Source organism: Solenopsis invicta, chromosome 1 (assembly GCF_016802725.1).
Source record: "Solenopsis invicta isolate M01_SB chromosome 1, UNIL_Sinv_3.0, whole genome shotgun sequence".
Classification (NCBI taxonomy): domain Eukaryota; kingdom Metazoa; phylum Arthropoda; class Insecta; order Hymenoptera; family Formicidae; genus Solenopsis; species Solenopsis invicta.
The window spans coordinates 25,524,858-25,535,919 of NC_052664.1; the positions used below are offsets into that span (position 1 = coordinate 25,524,858).

An 11,062-nucleotide genomic window follows, 5' to 3' on the forward strand; every position below is an offset into this window, starting at 1 on the left:
TTTTGTTAGTAGATCATGTTTTTCAATTAGTTATTTATCTTTATAGAAACATAGGAGCCTTCAAAGTTCGTATTAGTTTAAATTAATGAAAAATACATTAACAAATAATGCGCTATTCTTGTGATACATTTATTGAAGAATTACACTTTGATCATAGTAAATGTTAAATGTTCCAAATGTCGCCAAAGTATTTTGGCAGTTTTTAAAACGCCTTTTACACATTCATTGCGACCTGCTTTTTGTTAAATATCCACAATTTCTGTGCGACAAAAGTAGTGACGATTATTACTTATCAAATATTACAAATAGTAAAATTATGTTGTGACGATGCACACGCTCTGGCGATTAGTTCTATTATTTTACTTACTTTCGTTTGGTCGAAGTCACACGATGTATGTAACAATGGCACACGTTCACTTCGTACGTGTACAACTCGCTCAAAAGCGACGTACATTCGATCAACGTACACAGTTTACAAGACTTTCACTTGCACACACCCGCACAGCAAATACATAAAAATTCACGCAAAGAATAAATGCGAATTATGATTAAAAAGATGCTCGATATACACGGGTAAAAAAGAAAATTTCGTACATTATGTATCTATCATACAATTGAAGCACTTTTGTAAGTTGTTTATACATCGAAATAAGAATCTCTCTCATAAAAAATGACAATATAACAATCTATGATTTTTTTATCCATGATTTTTTGTATGTGGAAATGTGGATAAGGCATGTGTTTCAATCGTGCAAATAAATAAAAATACACACCTAGAAAGAATGATCGGACGCATTTGAAACAAGCACTTTATAAGTACAGCTTTCATAAGTATAACTTTTCTAATCAACATTACGGAAGCACCTGCGTAGACAAAAACAAAAGTGCTATTATTATCTAAATACAAAATAACATTTGATTCATTAAAAATATGAGGATGATTCATTAAAAACATGAAGCGCGAAACAGGAAACGAGTTCAGAACTTGTACAGGCACATCTGTACGTCTGTGAAATTGAAACGGAACGAGCTCCAAGACTTCGCTCGAGTTCATAGTCTAATGTAGACCTGACGCGTCACAACGTGAACGTTCATTGAAGAAATCGATGAAGCAAAGAACATTTCATTCAATAAAATCGCTGTTGCTGCATATAAGGGTCGTATTGCTGCGACGGATGTTGCGATGGGTGCTGCGACGGATGCTGTGACGGGGGTTGCTGAACGTAATTCGGCTGAGGCGCGGCTTGAGGTGGTGCACCGTAAGAACCGTAAGTTTGCTGAGGATACTGATTTGGCGGTCCGCCGTATTGACCTTGATTAACTGGATTGCTATAGCCCTGATAACTGTAACCGTTGTCCATGTAGCTGGGATTATTTGAAAACATTTGCGGCTGTGGTTGATAATTCGAGAAATGTTGATTCGATATGTTAGGATAGGTCAACGATGGCGGCTGTTCCTGTGGCCGTGGCTGATTGTTTTGAAGAAAACTTTGATTGTAAAAGGGCATTGCACCAGGCGGCGCCGGCTCGTTAGCACCTGTTATAGCTTCGGGTTTTTCAACGCCTAGACTTAATGATTTTGGAACGTATTTATTCGGCAGGTCACACATAATGTTTGCAATCAAACGTTTAGTTTCATTCAATATCGTGTTCGGATCATTCGTTTTTGTAGGTTCTTTTTGCCTCAACATTGGTGATCGCGATCTCGATCTTGATCGTGATCGCGATCTCGATCGCGACCGTGACCGCGATCGAGACCATGATGTTGGCGACTTGGAAAAGGTACGAGACTTCTTCGCTTTTTCGTTCTCATTCACATTCTTATTCGCTGCCTTGTAGATATCTTCGAATGTATAATCATCGTCATCATCAGATAATTCTATTGTCTTATTTTTGTCATCGTTATCTTTTTTCGTTTGTTGCTCGTCATTCTCATCGTTCGCAAACATGTCCAATTTAGGTTTCCATTTGTCTTCATCATCCGGTGGATTCTGATTCCCTTTACGAATAGAAAATGGGGAAATGCTCTTTCTACTTTTGCCAACAGACGGCAAAGGTTCCATCTCCGGAGTCGGTGATTTCGTATTTAACGATGACGTCAGCGGTACTGACATGCCGAGGTTAACAAAGTCTCTCAACCTCTCCACTCGCGTCGGATCACTCGCTTCAAGTTTCTTCAGAGAATTTATAAGACTGTGTTGCTCTTGTGTGCTTAAATCTTTAAATTTTTGCAATTTTAATTTTAAATCAAAGTCCGATAAATTGTCGTTTGATGCCTGAGGTTTAGTAGATTCGACTGAGACAGTGGAGGCAACTTTCGCGGTCTCTGTTTTCTGAGAAGTAACAGTGCCACAATTTGCCGCTAGACCTTTAACAAAGTCAGCAGTAGTGACGGGTTTATCAGAGTGTTTCGACGCCTCGGCCATGCCAACTACAGCATTGATAAGAGTCTCTAGTTCTTCCTGCGAAACATTTGATCTACCTTGCGCGACAAGGGCTGCAGCGATCTGCTGAGCGATAGCGACTTTATCAACTGTGCCGACGCCTGGTACGCTCACCGGTTCAGATTTAATGACCGGTGCAGCTATCTCTATCGATCTTGAATATGTGGTCCGATTGACGTAACTAGGTTTAGATGTTACTAAAAGTTCTCGCTCTTTCTTTTTCTTTTCTTCTTCTAATTTTTTCTTGCTCTCGGAAGCTCTGTGCAACAACTTGGCAATGTTCTGTATAGCCGATTTAGTGGCCGTAATCGCCATTTTTTCCACCATGCCAGCAAATAGTTGACCCTTGAGTTTTTCTTTAACGGTTTCGAAAAGAACGCTCACTTCCTCATCGTATAGCAGTTCTTCAGCGGAATTTGGCTTTGCCTTCTCAGCCGCTAAAGCTTTTGACAAAAGAGATACTATTTTAGGACCAAGGGATCCTAACTGACCTTCAAGCGCCGTTAGTAATCGCAATAAACCAACCACTTCAAGATCTTCTGCCAATACCTCTTCAGTGACAGGTGGTGGAGTGGGCGATTTGTCTTTTACAGGGTACGGTGTTGCGTAATATATCGGTCTAGTACGCGATGGATAATTATGACTGTACGTATTTCCTCTTCCGCGCGAGTACGAATACGAATAATCTCGGTCTCTGACTTCGTGGCTATAATAGTCGGGCTTGGCCACTTTCGTACCAACGTACTCTACTTCATCGTCGCTTTCTATGCGATGTCTGCTGCGCTTCCCAGGAGAACGTTCTCGTTCTCGTTCCCGTTCTCGTTCTCGTTCCCGCTCTCGTTCTCGTTCTCGCTCTCGGTCTCGCCTTGGTGGAGGAATCCACTTCTCCGGGGGTTTATCTTCAGGTAATTCCAACCTCTTTCTAATCTCTTCTTTCCGTTGCTGAAGCTGCTCATTATGAATCTCGCGCATCCGCTTGTTCCAAAACTCAATCCACTCCGGTTTGAAGTCGTGCTTGCTTGGATCGTTACCTTCAGCCTGGAGTTCCTTGTATCGTCTGTTCCAGAATTTCTTCCATTCGTCTGGATAAGACGGATGCTTTTCAGGATTTTTCTCGTGGAACTTTAGAGCACGATCTAACGTTTCCTCGGCGCGTCTAATCTGCTCGCGGTATTTATCCCACTTGTCACGTTCCCTAAGAGGCTGTAAGGACCGCGATCGTGATCGCGACCGACCACGGATACGTTCGCGCGAGTGTCGCAAATTGCTACGATACCTTCCTGTACTTCTCTCGGTGGAATTTCTTTTTTTATTTCGATTCGGTGAACGAGATCTCGAACGGGATGGCGATGGACTGCTAGATATACTCGAAAGTGATGAAAGTGACTTGGTGTCATCTGAGGGCCGTTTTGGTGATTTTTTAGTATTCTCCTCGGGCTTCGGTGAGGTTTTACGAAGGTTCATTTTGTCCTTGTTAACTATACGCATTTTGAAACCCCTAAAATGAGAAAGATGATTTCAAAGCTCAAAGATAGCAATATTCAAAAGTTATAATTCTAACACAAAGTAACGATAAAATAAAAATGTAATATTCTTATTAGTTTAGATATATAAATAATAATAAAATAACAAATAAACTTGGAAACAGATTCAATTATCGGACTAATAAAATATTTTTAAATTTTATTATGAAATAAATTAAAATACTAATTTAATATTTGTAAAAATCGAGGGGTCAACCATTAGTAGGAATCATTGTACATTTCTCTATAAATATATTGTGGCAGTACAAAAATAGAACAGGTAATACTAGTAATAGGTGCAATACATTAACAATACGTAGCAATAGATGGCAATGGGTGGCAATACAGAGCAATACATTAACAATACGTAGCAATACGTTAGCAATAACTTCGCAATAAATGGCAATATTTGAGTAATTTGTATAAATATCAGATTAATGCAATATTTCTACAGTAGTGTACGGTAATAAAAGAAGCGCAAGGAGTGAAACGCGAAGGAGCTAAACAATAACTGAAAAAGCGTCTACAAACGCGCAGGTACACCAACGACGAGTTTCTTTTGGAAATAGAAATTACGGTCTATATTTTATAACAAAAATGTGAGTATTCAGTCAGACAGACCTATATCGCAAATGATTAGGGTAAATTGGGATATTATGGTCATACAGAAAAGATGGCCATAGTCTGTAATTTCTCCAGTAATTGCTAAATAGTGCATTTTTATAGTCATTCTGAAAGATAATCAATATTTACAGTAGTTTATATGTGTACACTATTCAAAACAATCTTATTCTGAATATTATATAATACTTTTACTTTTGACTGTCTGCAAAGTTTTGCATGTGTCCTCTAAAAGCTGCTATAATGTCGAATAAATTACTGTTAAGGTATCATAATCAGCGTTACGTATATAATAAAGGAACCTAAATTGTAACATGACTTATAATTTGTGCTTTTATTTTCACTATTTATTTAAATGCACTATGATCATTTTTTTCTTACAATTCGATCAAGATGGCCTTTGTTTTTTCATACATTGTTTTTCTTAAGAAAATAATAGATTAGGAATTTCTTCAGATAGAACTTTAAATTCCGATGAAATTCCATCTACAGAAAAAATTTTACATATTTTGGACACCGCTAAAAATGATGCATTAAATATTGCGATAAAATTAGAAATAAATATGAATGAAGAAATAATAAAAGAAAGTTTTGAAGAGATCAACATTCGACATTTAATTGACGAAGAGGAAAATGAAGAAGAGGAAAATAATGATATTACATACAAATGATATACAACAAAATGAAGATATTGTATCTGCCAGTGAAGATTTCGGAAATTTCGAAGATTTAAAAAATTTGCCAAATAATATTTTAATATTTAAAAATCAAACAGAATTAAATTTAAGAGATTATACAACTAACTGTACAGAAAATAATAAAGGTTTATTTTTAGATGTCAATGTTAATGGAAAAAAATATGTTGTGAGAAAATCTTCACTCTGTTGGCTATATCAAAATAAAAATAGATTGTCTAATAACAGATTATATCGAATTCGTGATATGAACATTGTAAGTACAAATGAAAAGTCGAGTGAAGAATTGAAGATAGAATGTGAAAAATATTACTGTGTTTATTATGATACAGGATGGTATGTACATAGGAAGGGTGTTACATGTAGAACAATGTATGTACATGTAAAATTAAATTTTTATGTGCTAATTTAGATGAATTTAGATGGCCAAAGAAAGATGATATTCAAGAAGTTGATAAAAAATTTATAATGTATGGGCCGATAACTTTAAATGGCATAAATCCTTTTACAATTAATAAAAAAGTGCGTACAAAAATTCAAAGAAAATTTTAAAAATTAAAAAAATACATAAATTATTTGCATTGTTAACAATCATTATTAACATTGTATAATGTTTATAAACGAACAAACAAAATAAACAAAATTTAAATAAACAAAATAAATATAATTTTACATATACATACCAGACAATACTAGCAATATAAGAAGAAGAAAGCAATATATTAGAAATACTTGACAATACCATGATGACATGACCCGCAATACCAAGGGCAATACAATAAAATAAAATACTGGGAATAATCAGCATTACCAGTAACACGAGAGTAATACAATAGCAATACAGCAATAAAATCTAATATATTGTCAAAAACGGAAATCACTGTACGCGTTTTCCTTAGTAGTGGTTGACCCCTCAATAAAAGTTATACTTGTTCCTTTATCAATCATACCTTTTGATTTTACTGTTTTATTTACTTACGATTTTGTGACCTCTCCTTTAGATTCTAATTTTTTAGGTGACTTTTCCTGTTTCTTCTCTTCTTTCTTAATTTTATCATCAATCTTTTTCTCAGGAGAATCTTGATGGAAATCAATAATTTTAAAAATTTATTATTTGTTATCATTTCAGAAATAGTTATATAAAATGCATGTTATACTGACCTTTTTTTCTGACATTATTACCATTTACTTCTGCCATTTTTTCATCAAAATTTGTGACCCATCTCACATCGTAAACTTCCATAAATGTACACTCTGACGTTTCCCTGTATATAGGAAACAGTCAGATTGATTTTCATATTATAAAGTTAAATAAAAAATTGAAAAATTACTACAGAAATTGTAATGTTGCTTTAGTAACCTTGACACAGTACTCGAACGTACTGAACGTCAAAAATTGTGGAGACGAATGATAATAATGGTCGACTATTTCGACTTACCTAAAATGAACGTCCTGATAGAGTCTCTTGATATATTGCATCTTATTCTTTTCAAACTGAGCTTTATCTGCCAATTGCGGCTTCATTCTTCCAAACTTTTCTTCGATTTTCTTCGCCACTAACACCGATATTTCATTGGCCCCGCGTTTATAGTTGGGGGTGCGCGGTAACTCCGTAATTGCTCGCGATATTGTTGGAAAGTGTCTATTCAAGTACGTGATTCGATGATTGTAACTGGTAATGTGCGCCATTACTGTGCGCGGATCGCCACGCTTGTCGCACAAAACACACGTGTAACTCGGTTCGCAGGAGTCGTTGTCCACCAACTCCAGTAGGTACTCGAGACCGACGAGTGGCGAGCTCTGATGACGATCTAAGCTCATCTGTATCGAAGTGGTCCGCGTTATCTGATCCTCCATACCAGGTGGTACTGGCTCGCCAGGTGCCAGAGTATCGCTGATAGTGGTAGACTGCACTGGCACGACCATCTTGGCCATATCCGGCCGTTTGGACCACAGCATAACCGGATATGGCCACTCGTCCAGTTTCATTTTGTGACGATTACACAAATTATGACTTATCAATTTATGGGCCCCGAATAAGGCAACGTTACAGATATGACACCATATATCACCATCTTCAGTCTCAGAGTAGACGGGTCTCAGTGCGCCATCTTCGGCGGTAACGCTGCATCGCATTATACGTTTCCGATCATATTCTTCCTATGAAACATAAACGATTCGTGAGGCAGAAGCTCTTCCGTTGTTGAATGCTAGTTGTCACAAAAAATATCTGTAATTCGCGATGCATATATCATTTTTGCAGAGAATGGAAATGTTAAATCTGTGTACATCACAGGCCCGCGAAACGACCGTTTAGACTGGAGTATCTGAACTTGCATATTTGACAAGGTATTGTATTAGTTCGCAATTACTACATGCATAATTGATAATAAATTCATTCATCAGCGTTGCAGCCTCTGTTTACCTTTTCCTTATCCTCTTCTGATAAGTGAGAAGGATTACGCCCCTCTATATCAAGATCATCAAAATTCTGCATGGTACGGCCGTAATTGCGGATGCACGTTCACCAGCGTAAAATCTCTGAAAATATCAGACTCTTATGAGACCAAGATGAGACCAAGAAAGTGACGGCCACATGGTACATCAAGGTTGGCACAAAATTGCAACTGTGCTTTCGCTTACGAGAAAAGTGACACATCGCTAGGATTCGCCAACTTTTCGCTGCTACGAGAAAGCACATCAGAACAAAAAATCATGACGCATCAATTGAGCAAAACGTTTACGTTCACAGATAACCGAGTTTATCTATGAATATAATTACATGTATTGCATTACAGCCAACCCTGTAGTAGTGGTAATTTCTTGGTAGCATTCATGTCAGTTTTTTCTTCTTTTTTTTTTGGTAACTATTGTAAGTTTACTGGAAAATTGGAATTAGCCGTACTTACTTACCATCATTTAATGCCGCACGTGCTAACAACTAATATTTCGACCGATACGAATATTCGCCGTATATTGTCCAATGTACAAACACAATTGGTATGTGCATCAAAGATAGATGTCATACTTAACTTTAGAAGTATGTAACAGAAATACGAGCCCATATTCCATGTGCACACGTGCGAGAGAAAGAGAGAAAGAGAAACACACGTGGCGCAAAGCGGAATACGCTATTCTCAAATTCATAAATTCGTTATTTTCTATAAGGTTGATAAATATGACTCAAAAAAAAAAAAAAAAAAGATTTTATGATTCTATTGTAATACAGTACAGAATACAGAAGCAGGAGCATAAACGACCGTACTTGCGTATTATGCTTACAACGAGCGTAGGCGAAGTATTATAATTTTTAATTGTAAGTGGGTAGGCGACAAGAGTTTACAATTTGTTTCGCATACAAGGGAGGGTAGAGGGGGGTTTATTTTCGGTCGCTATGAGTAAGTCGTTATTTGCTATCTTGCCGGAGTATTTGAACAATCCTCCAGCTACTTACCAAAACTGCGAGAGAGATATCTCGGATTATCCCGATTAACCGCTCCACTATCGAAAGAATCACCAAAGAACCACCAGGAACAACTCAAAACTGAACTGATCTCCGTTCGCCGGAGCCACAGACGGGGGGCGAAGTTAAGACGCTCCTTAACTTCGCCAAACTCGACTGATAATTGACAGGATAGGACGTTCCCGCGTAGGTGCTGTCAATCGTTCGCGACAACCGTGCCGCGAGTAAAAAACACTTCGCGTTCTCTAATCGGGGCACTCTCGTCCCGACGTAGATGGAGACCGATCGCGGCTTTAATCATCGTACAATCGAGCGAGGGGCAGAAAACGATGGAGAGGTCGGACGTGTAAAATAGACGGCAGCGTCTACGCCGTTATGTGTCCGCGTCGTAGAGGCAAAACGCGCTCGTTTCGACAACGCGGAGCAACCGCGACGAGACGAGACGTAAGACGAGAATAAATCGGAAAATCGAGTTGCACCTCGTGGCCACGCAACATCTCGGACACCCGATAATCCCTGTAATCCTCGTCGTTCCCCGCTTTACATCCCGGCATTCGGCAAGCCGACGAAGTTCACTTACCTAATGGTCGTTCGTTGTCGTCGTCCGTTCGGCGAGATTGCGTGCGTTACTATCCGATCGTTTACGAGAAACGACAAGACAATTTTCTCACGGCCACGGTGCGAACCGTATGTTCTGCTACGTGTATGCGTGTATGCATGAGTAGAATAGACGAATAGAAACGACTAAAAAAGGACCGGACCATGAAATGGGTGAATGGATGATGCGCCTTTCTACACGTGGCTAGAAACCGAAGCACTTACATCGGCGAGTGAGGAATTGATGATAATTCAAGAAAGCGTCCAGTCGATAAAACAAATTTGCATTTTAGCGTACATTGGTACGGCAGAATGGAGATCAGTTTTGGTTGCATATAAGCAGGAGTTTCTATTAAACTTGTGAAATTATGCTTTTTTTTTTAAACTTACTTTAATTGAAATATTTTTTTATTGTGAATATTTGATAATTAATGTTTATGACTTAGTATTTGTTAAAATTAAAATAGCACTATTGTAATTAATTGAAAAATATAAAATTATAAAAGTTAATGTTAATTATGATGTTAATTTTAATAAAAATGACGATTATGTATCATGTAATTTATACCTTAATTTATATCGTTAAAAGGATTTGTAAAAAAGGATTTTATTAATTTTTAAAAATAATAGAATTAAAATATTAAAATTATTTAAAAACTATATATACCTATTTTATAAAATGCTCATTTATTTAATTATCTGATCAATTTGCGACTTTTTATAAGAATAAATAATCGTACTTATTGTCATTGAGATAAAACAATCAGAATTAAATGTCTCCAGACACCATGTCTAAAATTGGGATATTTGACATCTTAATAACTTAAAAATTTTTTTAAGCCATGTCACGCTGAAATATATTTTTATAATGTTTTTAAGTTATTTCATATGTCGATTTTGGATACGTGTACTATGAGTTCAAAGACATATTCCTTTATTATATTATCATTGACATATTTTTTGCTTATTAGATTTATTTTCAGTATTGTTCTTTTATTATTAAAGAAAAGCTCGTTTTTTTTACAAAAAATTTATGAATTATTGTATACAGAAAAAGCAGTATCAAATATTAGGATCAAATTAAAATTAATATATTTTATTTAACAATCATTATTTTATACATAAGAAACAAATTATATTCTTGCTTATATAATTTAATTTTCTTTAGAGAAATTAATTAATCTTAAATTTCAGCAAAATATATTTTTATTTCAATATTATGTAATGGTCACATAAAAAATACAATAAAATTATTTTAATAATAATAATATATACAAATTTTTAATTCTTGAAGTTATTTTTTATGAGATATTTTTTCTCAACGCATAAAAATTATACTTAAATAATAATAATATACTTTTCTTGATAAAGTTACACAAAATTCTTCATGTAAATTATGTTTGTTCAAGTTATGTCAATTTAACGTTATATAATATCATTTCAACGTTTTGCAAATAAAGATATTTCGCAAAACAATTTTTTTTCTGTGTAAAAAGATATTTATAAAAAATTATACGAATAATTGACAAAAAACCTGAAACATATTAAAACGTATTATAATTTATTATATTATACATTTGTTGATAATCATTATGATTTAGTAAGCAAGAAATATGAACATTTAAAATTGTTAATTTTGTGTGTATTTTTAAACGTTTCCAAACAACACTGTATACATTTTAAAAAGATTATTTTAATATATATAATATAATAATTTT

At 35.6% G+C, this 11,062-nt stretch overlaps 1 protein-coding gene across 2 annotated transcripts; it reads right to left on the reverse strand.

The window, feature by feature from the left end:
- Window positions 1-115: 115 nt before the first annotated feature.
- LOC105202020 (uncharacterized protein CG7065) lies at window positions 116-9,541 on the reverse strand. Of its 2 annotated transcripts, none has more exons than XM_039451043.1 (6): window positions 9,328-9,541; window positions 7,710-7,825; window positions 6,723-7,444; window positions 6,445-6,548; window positions 6,263-6,362; window positions 116-3,942 (listed from the first exon to the last, which is right to left on the reverse strand). In XM_039451043.1, the coding sequence occupies exons 2-6, from the start codon at window positions 7,779-7,781 to the stop codon at window positions 1,128-1,130; spliced, it is 3,813 nt and encodes a 1,270-aa protein (XP_039306977.1). In that variant the 5' UTR covers window positions 7,782-7,825; window positions 9,328-9,541; the 3' UTR covers window positions 116-1,127. The 2 variants fall into 2 exon arrangements, with proteins under 2 accessions (XP_039306977.1, XP_011168669.1); XM_011170367.3 differs by lacking the exon at window positions 9,328-9,541 and adding an exon at window positions 8,739-9,321 and having other exon boundaries at window positions 1,128-3,942.
- Between the last annotated feature and the right edge of the window lie 1,521 nt (window positions 9,542-11,062).

Coding starts and splice junctions, on each gene's coding strand:
- LOC105202020 (XM_039451043.1), bottom strand. CDS start 7,781: ATGCAGAATTTTGATGATCTTGATATAGAGGGGCGTAATCCTTCTCAC. Junction 6,363..6,444: donor TAATAATGTCAGAAAAAAAG/GTCAGTATAACA, acceptor ATTTCCATCAAG/ATTCTCCTGAGAAAAAGATT. Junction 3,943..6,262: donor AAAGGAGAGGTCACAAAATC/GTAAGTAAATAA, acceptor TTCTCATTTTAG/GGGTTTCAAAATGCGTATAG.